The following is a 21,818-nucleotide window of genomic DNA, read 5'->3' on the forward strand; positions in this document are numbered from 1 at the left end:
GATTCATTAGTACCATCCGTCTTCAAGGTGGATTTGCTTTAGTGGATTCTAATCACGCCCTAGGCGATGGAGTCTGTCCATTTCTGCGAGCCCTTCAACCTCCGGCGATCATTGTGAGCGCGTATTCATGAGCTCTCTATTGATTGATTCGATGCAAACTCATAGTTCAGGTATACTTGCCGTTGTGGCAAATTGCGATGGGCCTCGCTCGTATGACGTCTTTCTCAGCAGTAGCGCCATCAGCAAGTCTGATCGACAATCCGCTGCTCACTACTATATGAGGTAAGTATCGGGAAGCAATCACTCACAACGGGTGTTGCTCATTCATTCATTCCTTATGTAGTGATACACATGTTCGGAAACACGGGCAGCCGTTGCGTCAGCGGCTGTAAATTTGCTTCATTAGCCACGACCCCAGTGAGGACTGTGAATGTCAAGACATGGACCTCATACACGAAGCTCCTCGAAGTTCGTCCATAGTACGGGTAGATGAGGACGACGATCAAGTAGGAGAACGCAGCACGTCTAGGCATATTCCCGAACAGGTGTCTGATAACCTCAAGGAGACCCCGCTCCCGAAGCTACAGCTTTTCCTACTCCTGTACCTGCAGCTGGCTGAACCGGTGACGTCCACTGTTGTTTACCCTTTCGTGAACCAACTCGTGCGCCAAACAGGTGTGACCGGTGGCGATGACGAGAAGACGGGATATTTTGCAGGCCTCATCGTGAGTCGATATTAATGAGGATGAGATCTGGGATTCTGATAGATCCACAGGAATCATCTTTCTATGCTACGGAGGCCATTTGTGTCCTGCAGTGGGGCCGAGCGTCGGATAGAATTGGCCGCAAGCCGGTCATGCTTGGTGGGCTCCTTGGATTGACACTATCGATGCTTGGTTTGGGCCTCTCGAGGACATACTGGGCTCTCATCCTGAGCCGTTGCGCCGAAGGAGCGTTGAACGGAAACATAGGAGTAACGAACAGTATGATGGCAGAAATCACGGATAGCACAAACAGAGCGAGAGGATTTGCGTTCCTACCCATGATCTGGTCACTGGGCAGTACTATTGGGTACGTATGGTCACGATCCATGCCCCGCTCAACCTCATCTTGCCGGCTTCAGACCAATCCTCGGAGGCGTGTTGTCAACTCCCGCAGAGCGTTGGCCTGGAACATTCAGATCGCGCTTCTGGACAACCTATCCATACTTTCTGCCATGTATTGCCGCGGCATGCATTTCGCTCAGTGCCTTTATGATGGCCTCTCTAGGCTTAAAAGAGGTACGTTATAATTTTCATCAGAGGCTATATTCAGTCATTCAGCCCGCTTTTGCAGACCCTTCCGAGGACAAAGCGCAGGCTCGAACACCGAACTGACACCATGGTTTCCGCTGACCACCACGCAATCCGGCCTCCTCATCATATCCATGGCTCTGGGCCCGGAGACCTCACAGCGGTTGGAACAGCGCTCGAGCTGACAGAGCCAAGACGAGAAATACGCCCAACATCTACCAACGCTGCGATCGCTGATGCAACGGCCATCGAGGAAAATGCAGAGGTCAACCTCCCGGATAGACAAAATGCGAAGATCAGCATTCGATCGATTCTCGTGCCGAGAGTTCTATTACCCATCCTGAACTACGGCTTCCTGGCCTTTACGGATCAGTGTGTCGTTGTGCTACTCCCGCTCATGTACTCCAGCCCGATCTCCCAAGGGGGCCTCGGCTTCGGCTCGTTTACCATCGGCATTGTCCAGGGGGTCGCCGGCGTTGTCAGCGGTGTCCTCCAGATCTTCACGTTCGCCTGGATGCACCGAAAATTCGGCACGAAAAGGCTCTACATCGCATCCTTCGCGAGCTACCTCTTCTGCATCTGCGCGTTCCCTTTGCTGAGTTTCCTGGCAAAGCGCGACGGCAGGGTCTCCGCTGCGGTGTGGAGTATGATCGTGGTGCAGAACGCTGCGTATGCTGCCACCTTCATGACATGGGGTCAGTCCGTTGGGCCAGTCCCAGTCCCCATACAAACCTCTCCGCAGGCTGCATATTCATGTACATCAGCGATGCCGCACCAAATCAGCACGCACTGGGCCTCACGAACGGACTCGCACAGACGACCGCGTCTGTTGTCCGCGCGCTTGCCCCGTCTACAGCGTCCTCGCTATTTTCTGTCTCGTTGGAGAAGAACATAGCCCGGGGGACCCTTGTCTACTGGATCCTCACCAGTACTGCCGCGGTCGGGGTTGCAGCTGCCTTCCGATTGCCACGAGGTCTCCTGAACGAAAATTGTTGACCTCGTGCGGCATCGCCTGCGGGATGTCGTTGTGGTATCTCGTCCCATACCGAAATGTCCGTGATGCGATGAAGATCGACAACACCAGAGCTTCTGGGGTTTGGGAATGTGGCAGAGAGGAATCCAGCCACCGCCACAGGAACACCTGCAGTCGATGTGTGGGCTATGTGCATTTTTTAAAGTTAAAGGCAGGTCAGGGAGCAAGGCAGTCTGAAGGTCTGAGCTCAGGACATTTCTGATGGTCTTGCGGCATGTATTCGATCTGATTGCCTAGTTCGCTGCCTGTGCCATACTAGTTTGTCAAGAGTGCTCAGGAGGGCCTCATAATTGAAGTGCGATACGAGAATTTCTGTCAAATCTGGAATCTGTAGAGCGAAGTGTGTAAATGCTTCCAAATCTTTCCTTTGCGTCGGCAAAAGCTGGCTGAGGCCTTACACAGCATGTCATAGAATTTCAACTTGCTGAGGTGGTGTCGGCGTAGGCGCCCAAAGACAACACAGAACGACCCATTCACGTGACCCCATGGTCCGCAGTCTGTCCAGCCTCCTTGTCCTGAGTTTCACGAACTACTGCTACTCTACTTATCTGACACACTCTGTAACTGTTCGAGCTGCTTGCCCTTGCCAAGACATATATATTCATCATAGCATGCCGCAGCCGGAAAATCCCCAGGAAAGCTTTGGGCAGCGTGATGAGAAAGCGGGGCCTCACCCTCACCAGCCGACGCAGCCCAAGGGCGACGATGTAGGCGTGTTGACCGACAGATTGAACCAAGACCCTCGTTTCAATCCTCCTCCACCGTCCAAGTGGAAGCGCGCTGCCCTTGTGTTTGTCCTCGTCATCTTATTCTGGTTTGCGCTGGCCACGCGCGCGCGGATGAATAGGAAGCCCACCGTTGTCTACGCCGATCGGTATGCACTAGACAGCTTGCGGCGAATTACTGCAGGCCCTTATGATCGGCGCAGGTACTCTAAGGATTATAAGTATCGCCCTGCGGCGAGCCCCATCATTACGGAGGTGCTGAAGGACGGGCGGACTCGGCTGAGAGGTGCCATGCCGACAGCCTTGGAATAGTGAAGGTAAGTGTATGTCCCCGTCTGAGCCATGTATTAGTCTTTCATGGTCATGGAAATACATCCTCTTCAGCAACCTGCAGTCGACGACTGAAACCATCGCATTCCTTTACAATAATGTTATACCATTCGTTTCCACCCGGCCTTCCCATTACACCGTTCTTCATCAACGTCATTGGACTGTCAAATTCTGCCGTGTGGTCTTCGTACATACAGACAGACGGTCGGGCATATCCGTGGCATGTCCGTAATTATCGGTCAGTCTCAAGGGGCTGGTGACCTATTCGATGAAATTTAACAGAGTACTTTGATACGTGTTCGAATTATAAGAACCCTCGTGCAGTATTAACTTGTCACACTGTCAGAGTCGTTCGTCGGCATCACGCATATGGTTCACTGTCGGTACCGACCTGGATGTGTCTTGCCAGACGTCTACGGTAGACGCACTCCAGTTGCTGTCGGATCTGACATGCGAGTTCAGATGGCAGTCTGTCCGCTATGGAAGCGCGATTGATGTCGAGGATGAGCTGTTCAACGTGACTGTTGACACTGGTGTCCCGAAAAGGCAATCATTGGTGTTCCTAGTACTTGAGGCTTCACTTTCGCTCTTCGCGCGCCCGCGCATACTCTGCTGCCCGTGGTCGCCTCCACTCTGACACATGCAACTTCTCCACTGCTCTTTGATGAATGAAACCACGGACTACAGTCTTTGATAGACGATTATCTCTCGCCAGTCTTTCTTCCTATATGCCAGTTCTGTTATCGCTTTCCTAGCTCTGCTGTTACCCTTTTCCTCTGTCCGCTTTAAATTATGCTATACACACAACCAATCGTCGACGACCAGAATCCATTCTACTGTCCTGCAATTACCGCAGTCGCCTTTCTGGAGTCTCTCCGACATCAGTTACGCGACGCTCCGCCTCCGTACAGCCGTTCTCCGGAGGGACATGATATATCCTTCGCCGAACGACTCGACCAGTCTGTGGACGAGAAAGACCTCTACCGGCTCTTATTCCGTCTTCAGCCTCATCAATCCCATGATCTCGACCACAACTCATCTGTAGACAGCTCTCTATCTGCACCTGCATATGGCCACAGTACCCCCGTACCCGTCCCTCAATCTGTAGCTTCCCCTGCCGGTCCCGTGAAGGTGAGGGCAAAGCGCAAGCGCTCTCGCTCCTGTGACACTTTCAGCGGCCTCCTTGCCCCTCCCAAACGTGAGCGCTCGCTCCAGAGTGTGAACGATAGCTCGTTCGAATTGAGCGCGAAGGCGGAACGGCTTCGTTACTTCAAAGGCAGCGCCGACGCTCTGTTTTCGCCAGCCAGCCATGGGGCCCGAGGAGTACCCGAGATAGATGGTCCGCTGACGAAGTACGAGCTGGAAAGGAGGATATGTATACTGGAAGGTGTGTACTTTCATCCCCGAGGGTCACGTTAACAGAGCGCACCCCTCTTTTGGCCTTTTAGGTAGGCTTGCCTAATATTTATATCTATATATGCGCCTAACCACTGACTTATAGATGAGCTGTATGGACCACCAATCGGCACCGAGACTCCGCGCGGAATCAACACACTGGTAGCACGCCTCGACGTCCTCTTACCCGGGATCAGACTGAAGGAGCGGCTATATGCGCTTGAGGTCCTGAACCACCAGCGAGTTGCAGATATCCTAGCTATCGATGGTGCGTGCGGAATCTGTCAACGACAAGATGTCACTGCCACATCGAGTTCTCTGTAGGACATCTCAATGCTCGGATATTAAACATGTTGCGCATGTCCGAGATCGACTGTCTTGATCTGACGGCATCGCTCATGGATGAAGAGGGACTGAATCTAGGAGCCCAAGAGCTTTTACACGGTGAATAGCCATATCCGCGTCTGGGGACACACACTGAGATCCCGTAGTGTTCGAGAAGCCAAACAGCTTCCTCTTCCTTAGTGAGCTCAGCCTGAGCGGCGCAACGCTGCAAGACTACGATCTCACAAACATTCACCACCTCCCTCGCCTCTCCCGCCTCTGGATTAGCAATACTGGCATTGGCAATGAGGGGTAGCCTCACCTTTTCTCGCTTGCCGTCCTAAACACAATTGACAGTATTTGCATCTCATAGCATATTCCACCTGGTAGCGCTGAAGCGTAGCCTCACCGAGCTCGATATTGCACTGAATCCGCGCGTCGACGACGATGCTATTCCCGCTTTGATCACGCTGCCGAAACTGCGCTTCGTCTCTCTGTTTGACACAAGTATGCGTATGCCTGGCTTCCGGCGACTGGCAGTCGCTCTTCGAAGCAGGATGGATAGGGAGCGGATACAAGTTGAGGTCCCTCGCGAGTGTGAGGAATATCTAGAAAGTAAGTCGCTCGCCCCCCTCTGCAGTCGGTACTCATGACGGACACGCGGGCAGACCTTCAGCGCCAATACATGCTTCATCCCCAGCCGCCCATGATTACTGACCCCGCAGCGTGCGAGGAGCTGTCCGTCTCTGCATTACGCCGTAACCTCGCTGAGCACGCTGTCTTCAACGCGAGCATTCTCACAGACGGATCCAAGGAGGAAATGGTGGAGCGACTGAAGAGGATCCTCACAAGGCGCGAGATGGACCTGGTCGCAAGAGATCTTCTATGGCAAGATGCTGACAAGATTCTGGACCGAGAGGCCGTCCAGTCCAAGTCGGGGAGCTCGGAGATAGAGGTTTTCTAATTCAAGTTGCTCGCTCGCAAGACCGTGTTTCCATGGACGCTGTTCGCTTTCGTGTCGCGTTGCATGTTTTTCTGGCTTTCTGCTTTGTATCTTTGTTGCACCACGGTCAAGATGTATCCATAGCACTGTTTAGACTTTAATCATGGAATCATGATATGTTATCAAGTACTAGACCTGCCATAACGGGAAGTAGGTGGCTGTGACTTATGGGCGTCTAGCACTGTGTCCTCTCACACTCACCCATGTCTGGAAACGCAGACACCTCGCTGCGGGAATCTCTGGAGGAATTATGGTATCTCAAAGATATAATATTCAAACCTGATGATGTCGAGTCGGCGCCCAGAACACTGAAGATCATCACCCAGAACTATAATGGGTCAGTGCGGTCAGTGCGATGCAGGTTAGGCGTGGCATTTATTCCTCGGCAGGCCGTGTTCGTTTATCGCAATATGTAGGCATTAATCATGCTTTTGTAAAGCGCATGGTCGAATACAGCATCTCATAGGCAACATTCTCATCCTGCGCGGCGACATCGAGATCCTGCCCCCGGAGCGCACGACCGTGTCCTACGACTTTCTCTCACGTCTGGTGGGAGAATACCTGCTCACCTCGAGTCCGCATGTCGACACCTCCGCCGCGCTGTCAATCATGCCGGTCACCCGCAGTACGTCGATCTGCATTCCTCTGCCGGGTGTACGTGATCATGGACTAGGCCGCAGAGGGCATGGACTTGAATCCGCTCTTCACCGGGGTCTCGTCGTTCCGCCCCGCCGGGGAGGGAGGGGAGCTGAAGCTCTTTGAACAAGCCGGGATCAGGCTCGTGCACGGCTGGCTGGCCGACCCGGATAGCCACGAATACCAGGTCCTCGCGAAGACGGAGGACTACGACACCTCCGTGAACCTGCTGGTCGAGGCAGACTACCTGACGAAGGGACAGCTTGTGGCCGAGGAGGTACTTGCAGCGTCCCCGGAGGCAGGTGTCGCAAGCGTGTACGAGAACCTGTCGCCCGAGGAGCGCGAGAAAGTACAAGATGGTGCGTGAGTCGATATCTCCTGTGAGGCTGTGACATTGATTGCCATCCAGCCATCATCATCCGCGACTTCATCGACCGCACGCAGTCCCAGCTGACCTACAATGGGCTGTTCACGCTCGCGTCCACGCTGCAGCCGGGCACGCTGGTCGCGCTCTTCCGCAACTCGCACCTCTCGGTGCTCTACAAGCCGCCTGGTGAGGACGGCGGGCTATACACGCTCGTCACGGACCAGGTGTTTCTCCACGAGCCGTCCGTAGTATGGGAGCGGCTCGAGGACGTCGAGGGCAGCAGTTCGTCGTTCGTCGACTCAGACTTCGTGCGCTCGAGCCCCGCCGGCGGCGACTACGCCGGGCACACGGCGGAGACCGCGCTCAAGGCGCTGGAAGCGCAGGCGCGTGCCTTGTCGTTGGAAGAGAGCGCAGAGTACGCCGATACCCCTTGGCTTGTTGATACGCATAGCTTATTAGTTCCGTTCACACACGCAGCGAGGAGCTCGCGCGGCAGCTTCAGGAAGAGGAAGATGCTCGTGCTCGCGAGATCTACGCGCGAAGAGAGCAGGAGCGGCTGGAACGCGAACGGGCGCAGCAGCCTCGTACTCCGGTGACCGCAACTACTAGGGACGACCCGCAGCGCATGAAGAAGAAAGGTGACTGTGTTATTATGTGATCTTGCATATCGCTCTATTTTCTCCTGCATTAGCACACGTCCTGTTTTTTTTGCAGAATGATATCCTTCTCTAGCTCCTTCGACGTGTGTGCTCGACGCTTACAGTAGTTGTCACATGCCTAATAATAAGAGTTCTCTCGTGCGACCGCTACAAATGCGTTTCAGACAAATGCATTTTGACCCCAGCATCGTCATGATACAGATCTCGCATTTTAACATGATACCGCGAAGTCAACAATTTTCGTTCAAGAGGCCTTGTGATAGTCAGAAGGCAGCTGCCACTCCATGCCGCAATGATACTAATAATAACCCAGTAGACAAGAGTCCCTCGGGCTATGTTCTTCAAGGAGACAAGCTTCATCGGTCAAGATCTCGAGCCAACCAGAACGTGCGTGTCAGAAATTGATTCCTTCATTGACTCCTTCCATATACTTGTGTTGTAGGCACGAACTTCGTTCAAGTATCAGTCTCAGTATCAGAGCTTGTGTCGCGTGGCAGAGAATAACAGTATTCGCGCTCCTTGCCCGCGCGGACCCGTTTACAGTGCAGTCTCCACACGACCTTTTGCCAAGCCTCCCGATCCTCCGGGCTTGAACCTGAATAATCAAAGCCGATATTCTGAAGCTTCGGGGCCAAATCACAGAGGAATGCAAGAACACGGCCAGGATCTCCTGGACGCGACGCGGTGCCCAATCTTATAGACTTGAGGTTTGAATTTGTAATGTGTTTTCCAGACCTCTGTGTAGCTTGTGCATCAATGGTAGAAGCGTCGATGTCCAGGGTTAGTCGTTCGAGGCGCGGACAGCGTTCCACCAAAGTCGTTAAAGCGCGCAGCGAGACACCATTCCCATACTCGTCCTCGGAGCGTGGAGACATGGCCAATGTCTCCGCGAGGTAAAGGTTTACAATCTGCCCCAGCTCCGCTGCTAGGTCTTCCAAATCGTGATCGCTGGGCTGTATGCCTCGTGGCACCTGGATGTGAATGTCCTGCAAATTTGGGAACCGACGGAGCTGGCGTAACGTTGATGCCGGCTCTGTCCGGGTCTGGTGCTTCAATCCATATTCAGGCCTGAAAATGCGGAGTTTTTGCAGAGACATGGGATTGCAGTGGGCGTGGATCACTTGAAACAGTGCCATGACGTCACCTGTGTCTGAAGCGACAGAGAGATCCTGCAAATCTGGGAGCTGGCCCGCCGCGATAACTGTGGTGGGAGTAGAAAGATCGTCTGAGTTGACAATAAGACTTCGCAGAGAATCAAAACATGGGAGCTGAGAGGCATCTGTACATGTTTGAGGCCGAAATGCGAGATGGTCCGGAGTCCAGACCATCAAGACCAGAGAAGTAAGTTCAGGAAGTGAGGATAGCTGGCGAAAGAGCTCTGCTGGAAGCGACCTATTGGTTTCTAAATCGAATTCTCGTAAGGATCTCACGCCTGAGATTATATCAGAAAGCTCATCAAATACAGCCACGTCCGAGAACTGAAGTTTGAGTGTGTGTAGGCTGGGGCAGGATTGAGGCAAGGCTGCGACCAATGCCTTCGCATCTTCGACCGTTTCGGGGTTGCGGAACGCCAAGGACAGAGACTTCAGGCTCGGAGCGATAAGAACACGACCGAAGCGGTATTTGACACGTGAATAAGCCCAATGCCAATCAAGTTCGATGACATTAGGGAGGATACCTGGATGTGGTCGATGCTCCATGAGGGTCCAGTAGGTTGCCTTTGACATTTCCATGTGCGACCCGCCGGACCTGGCATCCGCTCTCGTGGTGGGACGAAATTCGCGTACTCGGGAAGCATAAAAATCCCAGCGGTACCAGTCGCTTGAATTTAGCTCTCGCTTGAATGACTTTCAACGCATTGAGTACAATCGCATCAGACCCCACGTAAATGCTTTACTCACCAATCTGTCATACTCAGCACGATGATAGGGGGATGCATTATTCCACACGTAGCACTTGTGCAACTGCCACAGATCTGCGGGCATGCATTTGATCAAATTGCCTAGGCCCTTCTGTTTGCGCCATAAGAGGTCAAGTGCAGAATCTCTGAAGTCCGTACACGTTGTCGCAAGGGCATAGAGTGCTGGATTGCGTTCCAGCTCTGGATCGTTGGCCATTGATTCAACGATCATTTGCCTGATCTCTACGATCTGTAAAGCTTGGTGCATCTTATGGTAAGCTATTGTGATGTTGCGCCTGAATGCGGTCAGAGACGAGATAAGTTAGTATATTCTCTAGAGGAACGCACGCAGAGGGTCGCTGACTTTTGGCGAGCGCAAGTTGATGTGGCCGGAGGGTGTTGTAGCAAGTTCCTACCAAAACTCAAGTGGGGGAGAGAGTCTTCAAGTCAGCGAGAGTTGGCCATACATTCCAATTGATATGTAGTGTGGCTAAGCCACACCAGTGAGAACCTTACGTAACACCTTGCCACTGCATCAAATCATTGACGCCCGTTTGTGCTCGAAATTCATGTGGCTGTTGGTGACGCCGCGGTTGATCCGATGAATCAAAATGTGGCACCTGTGGCTGCCCTTGTGGCTGACGTGGATGGCTCGCCGCCAGGTGTTGCGCCTTCACGAATCACCACAAAGAAACTGACGCGCTGCGCCGCATGCACTTCGGACTCGATCTCGTAGTTTGTGTATATACATGTCTGTTACGTGCTCATCATGTTTGTTTCTTTGTTTCTCTTGGTTCCTTGCTGTAATGGGCGCATTAGCGTCGGGTGGCTCGCTCAGTCGGCACTTCTGTGGCTGACCACGCGCCTTGGCTCTTCGCCTCATTTTGTCTGCAGTGCAATATTATTCAGTGAATATACTAGTATGAGTCATGCCTAGTCATCATGCAGTGTACTACTGTGCATTCTGGCTGCAAGAAAGTAATCTGACTCAATTCAGCTATTGAATTACAGGTAGGTTCCATAAGCAGACTACTGAACGCAGTAATTATATCAAATTATATCAGAACAAACAGACCAATGGGTTGTGTTTTGCAGATAGACGACATAGGCACGTGGCTATCGCGGACACCGTATCCCTATAAGTGACTGTGGGCGATAACACGAACAGTAAGAGAGTCTTGTCCATAAAATTAATAGACTGCTGTTCTAACACGTGTTGCATCATACATTCACACATACTACTCGATGTGTTTGCTAAATGGTTATTTGGAATCGGCGAGCGGGGCTACACCACGACCACGTGACCGCGTCGTATGGGGGCGTCCGGTCCGCCTTTCTGCAGCTATCTCGTGGCCTTAGCTTCCCCGAGGTTCTAACGTTTATCCCACCATCAGGAGAGCATCTATCATCCATATAAGAGGTCATGGCCTCGCTTTCTCAAGGCCCACCCCCGTATCCCATCGTTATGTCTCAGCAAGCCACTGCGCGCATCCTCATATATTCTGCAACTCAGGGTTATCGTCATGATTCGATTCCAGCCTCTATTGACGCTCTGAAGTCAAGGGCCTCTTCGATCAACGTACAATATGATGTCACGGAAGATCAGTCCTTGTTCACCGAAGATTACCTCAAGCAGTATGATGCCGTATTGTTTTTGAACAATTCAGGCGAAAGTACGTTTATCTGATGTACTTCTGAATATCAAGGAGGCGATTATTGAATATCACATAGTTCTGGATGAGGCTGGGAAAGGAGGTTTGCAGAGATACCTGGACTCTGGAGGGAATTTTATCGGCGTGCATTGCGCATCTGCGTGTCTATACAATGATGAATTCTTCAAGAAGGAAATAGGTCAGCGGGTGTGCTCAACCGATGACAAGCACCTCTTATTCTCAGTTTGGGACAGGCGCACTTTTTGACTATCATCCCGACATTTGCGCGGCGGTGTGTAGACCTTCATTCCAGCGGTAGGCTCGAAATCGCTGATAAATCGAAGGTATATGATGTCATCGGTCCGTCGCATCCAAGCACGAGCATACTGCCTAAGAGATGGGAGCTTCACGATGAAGTGTACGCTAGCATGCGGTTCTTGCTTGCAGATAATCTGACGGCTGCCCGCAGATATAATTTCATGTCAGACCCGCGCGACGTGGGCGCAACGGTAGTCTTATCTGTTGATGAATCGACATACACCGGTTTGTTGCCTGGACGTCTTCACTTTATTTTATCTCTGACTGCGTTGTGTCTTAGACGATGGCGTCCGTAAATACGACCACGGAAATCCTCACCCCACCGGTAAGTCTACTCTGACTGACTTAATTGTGAACTCTACGATAACCGGTATGCGCAGCATGGTTCCAGGAGCGTGGCGCAGGTGTTCAGCCAGGTGGCATAGCAGGCCGCAGCTTCTACACCAGCCTTGGGCATGCCATTGAGACGTGGCATGTGAGTGTAACGCTACAAGAAAAATATCGGGGGCTGACTCTAGCTATCAGAACGAGCTGTTCTTGGCTCACGTCTTGGGTGGGATTCAATGGGCAGTTCAGTCGGGTACAACGAAGGCATTTAACCCAAATGCGCTAGTAGGCAACTCCGCAACTGCCTCCGCTTGATATTTGCCATGTATGTTGTTCGCCTAACAGCCACGACCCTTGGATAGCTCAGACTTACTGTACGGCTTAGGAGGTAAGATGAACAGATCAAATTAACAAGTGCATAAAAAATAGCCATTTTCACAAAAATTGTGTGTCCATACGTACTCGAATGCGCTGCATATTGTTCAATCGGAACTAGAGGGTCAGCGCAGACATGACGTGATGCACACAAGGAAGGACAGACTCCGTATATCAGGCGCTGCATCCCTCTTCAGGCGAAATATCCCGGTAGAGGTGAATGGGCACCCGATCAAGGCGTTCATCGACAGTGGTGTTCAGCAGACAACCAGTAAGTACACGTAAATACACACAGCAGGTAAATACAGACAGTATTCCGCATTCGTCGGGTCACTCACACCTCCAGTGCAGTGTGCATGGACTTCGGAGGCGATGCCAAGACGTGTTCAGTCAGTGACGACGATAGACATAATAGCCACTGGCCAATGAGTATAACATTGATGTGAGACACATCGTTTGGCTGAGGATCGCTTAGCGGGGGTGCGATACATGGATACTTCGGCTTCATGATACATACGTACTCCCTGGTTGAGTTTGCCAAACTCTGGTGCCTCAGAAGAGCTGTAAGTATGATTGGACCGCCTCAATTCGTGTGGCACGTACTTCAGATCAGTGGAAATTGTCGCGTGTGTCTGTCATTGTACAATCCCTTCCAGCATTCGATATTCAAGTGGAAGGGCGTCTCAGGGAGTGATATACTGGAAACCTCTGAGCCTCGTACGCATACGTCACTCCAAACATATTCCAAGATAGCTGCAATCAAGAAAAGTTGATTATTATTCCCTTTTAAAAGAGACCTGAAACTCTCATACAGACCTCAAGCTTGCCAGTGTTGGATTTGGCGTCTACACGCGCTCGGTGTACTATTCGCGTCCTTGTCTGTTGACACCGTGACACATCATCTAGGGTGAATCACATAAGGGATTATTTACATGGCTTCAATTTTTCTGCTGCCGGATTCTTCCCAACTATCGCTGGTTCGTGAACATTGGATTCTGTTCTGCCCTCGGCCGCTGAGCCGGAAGCCATGACGAGTTTTGAGTCGGCAACAGCCGATCGATCTGAGATTTGTGATGATTTCCCATCAAACGACCGAGACTTGCCTCTTTCCTTTCATTTCTGTAGCAGGTTCCATTTTGCGCGTTATAACATCCTCAAAAAATCTTTGAAGTGACTCAAACGAGAACTAGTATGTCCTGTGGAAACCCTACAGTTGAGTCTGATGCTCTGATGCCCAGTGAGTTCCTTTTTGTACTACCGTTCGAGGCTAAGCGAGCGGGATATCAGGACGGAAGAAGTACGACAAGACACGGCAGTGTGTCAGATGCAAATTATCGACCGGAAATGTAGTCATACGATATGCTGTATACTGCAAGTACGCCGCATCTCTATCCCTTCTATCTACCACAAGCTTACGCCTGCTAGGGAATGTTTCTTCCCTCTCATCACGCATAAGTTCCGCCGGTCTCTAGAGCCCTCTGTGAACGAAAGACCTCAAGGACCCAGACGAACAGCACTAAAACCCGCAGGTAATCTGCTCGTGGGGTTTTCCGGCGGGCTAGGCTCGACGGTCTTGCTGGATCTGGTTCATCGATGTTATGTGTCTATGGATCAATCGACTATGCCATCAGACGGCGGAAAGCAGCACCCACGCCATGAGAAGATCTGGAAAAGAGTGTCTGTGTGTTACGTCGAGATAGCTGGTGCCTTCCCCGGGGTAAGTCACTCCGGCCTCGTATGTTGCAGCCGTGTTTAGGCGAATGTGTTGACATTGCTGAAGTAGATGCAAGATAGCTCACCGGACGTTGAGACTCTCATAGCACAACACGACGGCGTAGACCTCATCTCCCTTCGGATACAAGATGCATTCGATCCAGCCTGGTGGCAGAGAGTGGCCGGACGACCAGCCTTGTCTGATCTAGATTTCGACCTTACAACAGAAGGCACGTCCCCTCTGACTCTTTTACTTTCATATCCTTATGGACGGCATACAGAACTTCATCTGATATTTAATCCTTCCTCATCATCGACTCCACTCGAGAAACTGCAAGCATATCTCGCATCACTCCCCACCGCGACTGCCGTGCATAGTACAATCCAAAATCTGATCCGCCTGCTTCTATTACATACTGCCTTGCAGACTCAATCGTCCCATCTCGTGCTCGGGACGTCACTCACAAGCCTTGCGATGTCGCTCATCTCGGGCGTCTCCCAAGGCCGCGGATTCAATTTGAAGGAAGAGATGCAGGAGGAGTGGGTGCCATCGGTCCCTGATCCTGCGGAAGATGTCTCGAGCATAACGACGCGGAGGCGATATGTACGCGTGATCCGCCCCTTACGCGATGTCGGGCGGAAAGAATGCACATTATGGACGTGGTGGACGGGCTTGCGCGTAGTAGCCGCCGTACGGCCGCCGTGGGTAGGTGCGCGGCAGGACATTGGGACGCTGACGCATGGTGAATATGACTGTTTTATAGACAGAGACCATCGCTGATTGCTGTCCATGCTTCCGTAGACTTCATCACTGGCTTGGAGAGAGATTATCCGTCAACTGTGTCGACGATTGTGCGGACGTGTGCGAAGGTAGCACCAAAGGGGGAGGTATCTGGATTATGTTTGCTTTGTGCACGGTGCGTCTCATCTGGCATACTCGCGAAGAGGGGAGCTGTGATTGACTCGTACTATGACCCCTTAGCCCCGTGCAGCATGGCATACAGGAGTGGAAATCACGGATCTCGATACGCACGCGTGACGTTCCTGACGCCGGGGAACAATCGTCCGCACAGGTTCCCGCACCACTTGCGCCGCATCTGTGCTATGCATGTCATACAACACTCACAAGCAAGAGCAGCCGGCCTCCGCCAGCACTATACCCAGAAATATCGCGGTCTTCGGTTGCACCTGCACCAGTGTGGGTGCTATCTTTCATGACGGACAGGGAGATGTTTCAAACATCTCGCATGAACGAGCAGGACCAGAGAAACACGCTGAAAGATTTTCTGCTAGAGGACTAGTTAGACGTTGTACATCAGGGTCTCTTATATTGCGTTCATGCCTTCCCCATGATCATACTACGTTTCCACAACCTCCACCACAGCCTTGGCGTTTGTATCATCGCCACCTACATCTATGATCTCCTGCCGCAGGGTATCACCATTCATGGCCCTTCGGCGATCCACCTCTAGATAGTCCGCGTTGTTCCTCGCCGCGTCGCCGACCCACTTCCATGCATTCTTGCGCACGAAGTCAGCGTAGTCCCACACCTCAGGGGACAGTTGATCGAGAGGTGCACCCCAGATGTACGTGTGTGCGGGAAGTGGCGGGGCGAGCGTATCGAGCGACGGAGGCGCCGGCGCAGCAGGGGCGATATCGGAATCGGGCACAGAGGCGGAGAGGTCAGTGAAGGGCCCGAGGGGATGTACGCTGACCCGTTCGCGGGTGTACTCCTGAAAGTCAATACAGGCATGTCGTACAGCTCGAATGACCGCGAACGTACGTTGCCTTCGAAGATGTCCAGGAGCGCGATGTCCGCTGTGCTCAGGCCTGTGACCAGGGTACCACGCACAGTGCGCGATTCTGGGGGTAGCTCGACAGACGCCCCTGCGCTGGAAAGTAGTTCTTGGTTTTTGTGCCAGGGAAGCACCGCCGGATAGTCCGCGCACTGAAGAGTTGTAGTGTTTTAATGCATCGGGTCTAATATCATCGGTGATCGTGTCATCACCTTGACCTGATGCCTGGTATGTTCCTGTGAAAATCCGTCAGCGATTCTCAAGCGTTTGCGGACCAACAAAGCGCGTGAGGGTCCCAATCTGGACTCCATTCAATAGAAATCGCGCCAGCTATCATATGCCATATTGTACATACACGATATATGTAATAGTTCGTCCTTATAAGCCAAATGGCTTACCAACAACAGAGCAGGACAGATCTGCAGATGCTGCCCGTCGTGTCCGATAACGCGTCGAAGGATAGCAGGGTGCAACAGTGTGCCATAGAAGAAGGCAGAGTACGGTGGTTCGGACATTGCTGAGGGAGGGTTATTCTCAATATGACTAGCCGTCCGAAAGGGTCAACTATATCGTGAAAACAATACAGATCCATTCCGCGGCGGACACCTTCAGCGCGGAAGACACGGACCAACGGGCGCCCATAACGCGATAAGCATAATGCACGTGATCGAGTGTTCAAGCTGTGATGCCAACACAGGAAGTTATTGTTTCAAAGTCTGGTTTCTTATGCATGCCTCCCTTGCTTTATTCTGACGCAACGTTTCGGGTGGTAAAAGGACCATATATCACTCGTAGATCATGTAATACATCGCTGGTTGCCAAAAACTCAAGTCTGCAGCCCAGGCTCCATATGTGGTTCGGGCTTCATCCGCGATCTGTGCTTTTCCTGGGATTCGTCAAGTTCAACTACCGTCTCGCGTTTCACAGGCTTCATCCATACGCATCTCCTCTCTAGGGTAACCCCATGGGCAACACACGCTGCCTGGGCATGCTCCCATCCTAACGGCAGTTGCACACCCGTATTGACTATGATGCACCGCGGTGACTTTCCCCAATCCTTCTTGTCACGGCGCATCAGGCCTCTGTTCAAGGCAGCCGTAATGTTGTACTCCATTACCGAGCTGTATGGTTCACGGCGCGCTATGGCTTGCATGGGTGGTGCATCGAGCGTGAGCGACTCTAGTGGCGTGCGACACGGGGTAAAGCGTCTGAGAAACGTCGGCCCCTCGAGGCGGATATGTCGTACTGCGGGCATGCGCATGAGGATGTTACGGAAGAGACAGCGCTCTCTCTCCCATCCCTCACAACGGCACGCCTTGAGCGTGGAGAGGCGTAGGTGCGTCACTTGAGGAATGTGTGTCCGCGGCAGGAATGCATCGCTTTCTACCTCGGGCCGGAGGTGAAGGTGGCGGAGTTCTGGGAGAGTTGCCAGGAAGGTGAACATCGCCTCCCATTTTCCGTCCTCTTTGTGGAGGTCACTTGTATCCTTCTTGAAGATGAGCTCTGCGGAATAACAGTGTGGGACGAAGACGCGGAGCCGCTGGAAGTGTTCGGACCACGAGTTGCAGTCGCCAAAGATGGAGAACTCTGGCACCAAGGCGTATCGCAGGTGAGAACGGCTCGCGGCTTGGAGGCAAGAGCGCGATGCGAACCCATGTTCCCACATAGAACCGTCAGCGATCGTGAGGGCATTATAGCGCGCGATGTCGAAAGAGCACTCCAGCAATACGATACGAGATGCGACGACGTCTGCGAGTTCCGCCCAAGTCGGGTCGACGCGATGCAAGGCGTCGAAGAGTTCCCAGCGGTCAGCCGAACCGGTGCAGGTCAGCCAAGCGTCTTCGACTATTGTCTCTAATAGTTCGAATGGGAGTGGTGGCTGGAATGATTGTGGCCGACCCGTGAAAGATTCTGTCATAGATACAGAGGCCTCTGGACTCAATGCGGAAAGGGACCTGATTGTGGGTGCTGAAAGTTGGGATTCACCCCTATTTTGCGTGTATGCAAAGGGGTGTACGCGGTTGAAACCGGGATAATGGTTCTGACTGGACCTAGGTCACTCACGAAGGTCCGGTAATGGAAAGCGTAGTCCCGAGCGAGCCAAGCGTACCTGAGGTGTGGCTTAACGGTTCGGCGATGACTGCAGACACTGTATCATAACGCGCGTCTCCACGACTCCAGAGATTATGGAAGTCACCACTGGATTGGTTTTGTCGCTCCGTCAGCATACCAGTCACGGAAATCTATCCTTGGGTACTTCTGGCCTTACCGGGAGTTTGGAAGGCAAAAAGATAGAATAGTGGAAAGGACAATGAGTAGTACATGTGTGGTGCGATCAGAGATCACAATGGTTAGATTCAACGTAGGTGGCACAGGGTCAGAGACTGTCTTGGACCTGATTGGAATTGTACTACTCAGGCTCTACCCTCATTAAGCCTGTACCTGCTGTATGGGCCACATTAGTCACCCGGTGCGCGCACTATCGTCGTGTTCAAAGTATGTGCATGCTAATCGTAATCTGATATCTGCAGCACAGACTCTCATCGGAGTCGGTATGCGAACACGACTACTCTTTACGTGGCCTGATAAAAATATCACTTGGACTCAATTGTTCGAGAGGTAGGCGGGCGTTCTGGACTTCTCATGGGGCCCGCACATGCCCGGGGTGCCCGATGATTTCCCTTGCTTTTTAACGTCGCCCTTCTCCATTGCGTTGGGCGACCCAAGGCGGCCTCTGTAGCAGCACTAATTCTGGCTGTTCGACACCGTGACTCTCCATCTTCAATCCCGTGGCGGATACACCATGTATTACTCTTTACATCATTATGTAAGAGAAATCTGACACCTTATCGCTCGTCAGACAGATGTCGATGGTGATTCCGAGTTCACCATAGTAGTGATTAATCTCATTAATCTCGGAAGTAAGTATCATGAATCTTTGCCACTCACAGAGAACACTCAGGCGATTACGACCAACGCCCTTGATGGCATGCGACACGCTCGGTGAAGCTATCGTGATCTAAGATCCACTTCATCCACAACATATTGCTAATGAAACAACTGCTTATAGGGGTGAGTATCTTTTTCCGATGGCCCATATTGCATGGCCTAGTCTTGCGGAGTCGACACAGTGGGGATCCGAAGGATAATTCGGGTGATACATAATCCACAAAAAAAGCTCTACAGTAACATCTATCACTGATTATGTGGTGAAATGTTCGAGGGAAATCGCCAGTAGCATTACACAAGGCGAGCACAAATTTAACGTCACTCGATCATCCGTGCTGAACAAGAATCGGGGCTCACCGATTCGTCACGCCGGGCAGCCACCACACATATCGTGCCCGCATCCCCAGCAACTCGCGACGCCGATACCCCATGTCCGGAGCACGAGCGCAACGATGCTCACAACGCCCTCGCCCAGCACAAACCCACTAGCAATAATGATCAGACGGATCCCGCCGCGCTCGCGCCCCACGCGCGTGTAATATACGTGCTCGACGATGCCACCAATGAGCCGCGCGAGTGAGAACGACGGCGTGTTCAGGAAGCCGATCGCGAACGCGACACCTGACGGGATCCATTTCACGTGCCGCAGGCCGCGCCGCTGTGCGTATGCCTTGAACGCAGCGACAGCGCCGAAGAGTACAGCGAATGCGAGCATGAACTCGCCGCTCTTGTTCGGCAGTTCTCCATCACCTGTACACCACGAGCTGAGGACGCGATTTGTCAGGTAGGCAGGGAATACGCACGAAGCAGGCGGGCGAGCCCTAGCCAGACGTAAGCAGTAGGTGCCGGGAAAGACGGCCCTGGTATCTCGTAGGCGCGGTTGTATAGCGTGTATGCGGTTGTCGTCACAATTATCGAGAGACACGAGCCAATGAGCTGCCCGAAGAACTGCGCTCGAGGCGACGCGTGGATGAGGTGCCCCGTCTTCAGGTCCTGCATCAGATCGCCCGCTCTGATGAATAATATGCTCAGCAAGGACACTTGAAACAAAGAGTCGGGCGTACTGCTGGGCACCGGCCTCGGCAACGCCGCCGGCGATGATGTTCGCGACGATATTCCCGGGCTGAATCCACGCGAAGAAGAGCTGGCTGATCTTACCCAGTCCGCTGACTGGGTTCAAGTCCGTTTCTCCCAGCGCCCGCACCCTGCAATCACGGACAATCAGCACGGTACCGGCCGCAAAGGACAGAATCAATCGCAAACCCGAGTACGCTGAGCAGCCCGCCCATCACAAAGCCAATGAGCGTCGCCCACGGCTTGATGCCCTCGTTGCCAAACACGAGCCACACGAGCAGTGTACCACCGACGATGCTGCCTGCGAGGCCCCAAATGACCCAGCGCGTCGGCACGAGCCGGTCGGCCGTCTCTACCTCCTTCTCCTCTTGCTCCGTGGGCTCCGCGTCGATGTCGCCGAGCTTGATCGCGCCGCGCCAGAGCTTCTTATGTGCTATCTCCGCGACGACGGGAACCAGCGACACAAGGCTGTCTGAGCACATGATCGCGAGCGAGACCCAGAGGATCCAGCCGCGTGCGCCAGTGGTCATGTCGCCGACGGGGCCGGGGGCCCAGCCGGCGTGTTTAGCAACCGGGGAGAGTATAGCCCAACCGACGAGCATCCCCTGGATTGAGGTTAGTATATACGCGGCAAGTCAAACAAGCGACATACGAGATTCATGCTCAGGGTAGTTGGGAAGCCCATGATGATTCCTACTCTGAGTCAGAAAAAAGCCAGCAAACAGTCGCTCAACCTACCCTGTCCTATATACGAGAGACTGGGAGTGAAGGTCCATAGCCACTCGCTGGCTAGATAGTTGCCGAACAAGGGAATGGAGAACACGACCGGGAAGAAATATGCTGCAAGCTGCACAAGCTTCAGGAATTTGCTTAGGTTTCGTGTTGAGTAAAACCTCACTGTCATCGCGCCTGATGCGCCAAAACTCCAGATCAGTGCGCCCCATCCTTCTTGCACGACAACCTCGGGCTCCTCGACGTCGACAGCACCGACGTGCTCCGCTACTAATTCAGCTGTGGGTATACTCTGGGGTTCCTCAGTCTCGAGTTCACGATATCCGTGCCGCTGGCGCACGACGGTGTCGGGTGGCGGTATTCGATGTAGGACAGAAATAAGCTGGGCGGTAGCTGTTCCTGAGGGGAACGCCAACTGCTCTTGAATGATCTTTAAAGATGTGGACGATGATTATCTGGCTGTACGCGATCGATAGAGATGCTTACCACCTGTTTACGAATGGGGGGAGACAGGAAGACTCTGCAGGGTCTCACTTTAATGTGGTGATATTATGTTTGGAGGAATAAGCATACCCAAAAAATGCAACGGCACAAGACCACCCTACCGCGCCCAACCATGACAGATGTAACGGTGGTACGCCATCTCGTTCCTCGTCGAGGAGCCCAAGTGCAGGCAGAATACCAACGAAACCCGCTGCTAGCGGCATCTATCGAGATGTTTGTCTGCGTCATTCACGAGTGTGCCAGGTGGATTAAAACTCACAGTCCCTGTGGCTACAGCGATTGTTTGGAGAACCACATTCTCTTGAGGAGACATCGGTGTGGGGAAGAATTTGGACAGTAGATAGCCAATCAAGGCTGATTGTAATGACATCCTTGATACAGCAAGATGTTAGCTTCTCACGCATACTCCACAGGTCAAAGCGATACTGACATGCTAATCCATCCTGTCTGCAGGCCGAAATAGAGATTCGTGAAGCATAAGAGACATCCTATGAGCAGGCCGAAGAAAGCCACTCGGAACTGTGTACGACATGCACAACATGTTTAGCACGCGAAATAACAGTGACAATTCCGCCGCACACACCGTAAACTCCTGGTGCCCGCCATCTAACTTGTCCGCACTATGACGCGCGTGTCGCCGGAGCTGTCTGACAATCACCGGGCCTTGAGCAGACATTCACGATGGAAGACGCAGAGAAGATAATGTACCTCACG

General features: G+C 52.6%; 8 protein-coding genes across 8 annotated transcripts; 4 read left to right on the forward strand and 4 right to left on the reverse strand.

The window, feature by feature from the left end:
- Positions 1 to 440: 440 nt before the first annotated feature.
- POSPLADRAFT_1071298 (hypothetical protein) lies at positions 441 to 3,708 on the forward strand (the record flags this gene model as incomplete). The annotated part of the gene is made up of 9 exons (XM_024482435.1): positions 441 to 725; positions 776 to 1,071; positions 1,124 to 1,280; positions 1,336 to 1,987; positions 2,035 to 2,265; positions 2,377 to 2,455; positions 2,936 to 3,199; positions 3,254 to 3,367; positions 3,435 to 3,708. 8 exons carry the CDS (start codon positions 441 to 443, stop codon positions 3,360 to 3,362), a joined length of 2,073 nt encoding a protein of 690 aa, XP_024335877.1. The 3' UTR covers positions 3,363 to 3,367; positions 3,435 to 3,708.
- A 464-nt stretch (positions 3,709 to 4,172) lies between these two features.
- POSPLADRAFT_1152258 (hypothetical protein) lies at positions 4,173 to 7,763 on the forward strand (the record flags this gene model as incomplete). Its single annotated transcript, XM_024486640.1, is given in 12 exon segments — positions 4,173 to 4,767; positions 4,882 to 5,043; positions 5,100 to 5,219; positions 5,267 to 5,411; positions 5,473 to 5,714; positions 5,825 to 6,054; positions 6,236 to 6,252; positions 6,445 to 6,448; positions 6,559 to 6,756; positions 6,776 to 7,097; positions 7,148 to 7,542; positions 7,587 to 7,763. 12 exon segments carry the CDS (start codon positions 4,173 to 4,175, stop codon positions 7,761 to 7,763), a joined length of 2,607 nt encoding a protein of 868 aa, XP_024335878.1.
- Positions 7,764 to 8,219: 456 nt separating this feature from the next.
- Positions 8,220 to 9,881, reverse strand: POSPLADRAFT_1060171 (hypothetical protein; the record flags this gene model as incomplete). The annotated part of the gene is made up of 2 exons (XM_024481235.1): positions 8,220 to 9,611; positions 9,666 to 9,881. 2 exons carry the CDS (start codon positions 9,879 to 9,881, stop codon positions 8,220 to 8,222), a joined length of 1,608 nt encoding a protein of 535 aa, XP_024335879.1.
- Positions 9,882 to 11,123: 1,242 nt separating this feature from the next.
- POSPLADRAFT_1184782 (hypothetical protein) lies at positions 11,124 to 12,379 on the forward strand. The gene is made up of 8 exons (XM_024489100.1): positions 11,124 to 11,337; positions 11,396 to 11,515; positions 11,571 to 11,608; positions 11,661 to 11,734; positions 11,786 to 11,859; positions 11,915 to 11,959; positions 12,015 to 12,109; positions 12,160 to 12,379. The coding sequence occupies exons 1-8, from the start codon at positions 11,130 to 11,132 to the stop codon at positions 12,274 to 12,276; spliced, it is 771 nt and encodes a 256-aa protein (XP_024335880.1). The 5' UTR covers positions 11,124 to 11,129; the 3' UTR covers positions 12,277 to 12,379.
- Positions 12,380 to 13,527: 1,148 nt separating this feature from the next.
- On the forward strand, positions 13,528 to 15,350 carry POSPLADRAFT_1151487 (hypothetical protein; the record flags this gene model as incomplete). Its single annotated transcript, XM_024486540.1, has 6 exons — positions 13,528 to 13,573; positions 13,624 to 13,711; positions 13,762 to 14,053; positions 14,120 to 14,792; positions 14,852 to 14,966; positions 15,032 to 15,350. 6 exons carry the CDS (start codon positions 13,528 to 13,530, stop codon positions 15,348 to 15,350), a joined length of 1,533 nt encoding a protein of 510 aa, XP_024335881.1.
- A 57-nt stretch (positions 15,351 to 15,407) lies between these two features.
- POSPLADRAFT_1060174 (hypothetical protein) lies at positions 15,408 to 16,360 on the reverse strand (the record flags this gene model as incomplete). Its single annotated transcript, XM_024481236.1, has 4 exons — positions 15,408 to 15,782; positions 15,833 to 15,997; positions 16,058 to 16,081; positions 16,244 to 16,360. 4 exons carry the CDS (start codon positions 16,358 to 16,360, stop codon positions 15,408 to 15,410), a joined length of 681 nt encoding a protein of 226 aa, XP_024335882.1.
- A 311-nt stretch (positions 16,361 to 16,671) lies between these two features.
- POSPLADRAFT_1060175 (hypothetical protein) lies at positions 16,672 to 17,763 on the reverse strand (the record flags this gene model as incomplete). The annotated part of the gene is made up of 1 exon (XM_024481237.1): positions 16,672 to 17,763. The coding sequence occupies one exon, from the start codon at positions 17,761 to 17,763 to the stop codon at positions 16,672 to 16,674; it is 1,092 nt and encodes a 363-aa protein (XP_024335883.1).
- Positions 17,764 to 19,158: 1,395 nt separating this feature from the next.
- POSPLADRAFT_1049223 (hypothetical protein) lies at positions 19,159 to 21,780 on the reverse strand (the record flags this gene model as incomplete). The annotated part of the gene is made up of 12 exons (XM_024479690.1): positions 19,159 to 19,544; positions 19,598 to 19,806; positions 19,859 to 19,999; positions 20,058 to 20,473; positions 20,521 to 20,561; positions 20,607 to 20,715; positions 20,767 to 21,030; positions 21,087 to 21,120; positions 21,174 to 21,307; positions 21,364 to 21,475; positions 21,535 to 21,623; positions 21,688 to 21,780. 12 exons carry the CDS (start codon positions 21,778 to 21,780, stop codon positions 19,159 to 19,161), a joined length of 2,028 nt encoding a protein of 675 aa, XP_024335884.1.
- Between the last annotated feature and the right edge of the window lie 38 nt (positions 21,781 to 21,818).

The sequence above is a fragment of the Postia placenta genome (genome assembly GCF_002117355.1).
Source record: "Postia placenta MAD-698-R-SB12 unplaced genomic scaffold POSPLAscaffold_13, whole genome shotgun sequence".
NCBI classification, from domain to species: Eukaryota; Fungi; Basidiomycota; class Agaricomycetes; order Polyporales; family Adustoporiaceae; genus Rhodonia; species Rhodonia placenta.

Excerpts from the sequence above, each read along its gene's own strand:
- POSPLADRAFT_1184782 (XM_024489100.1), top strand. The coding sequence starts at position 11,130 with ATGTCTCAGCAAGCCACTGCGCGCATCCTCATATATTCTGCAACTCAG. Across the intron at positions 11,516-11,570 it reads ATTCTTCAAGAAGGAAATAG|GCGCACTTTTTGACTATCAT; the intron begins GTCAGCGGGTGT and ends AGTTTGGGACAG. Across the intron at positions 11,860-11,914 it reads TGATGAATCGACATACACCG|ACGATGGCGTCCGTAAATAC; the intron begins GTTTGTTGCCTG and ends GTTGTGTCTTAG.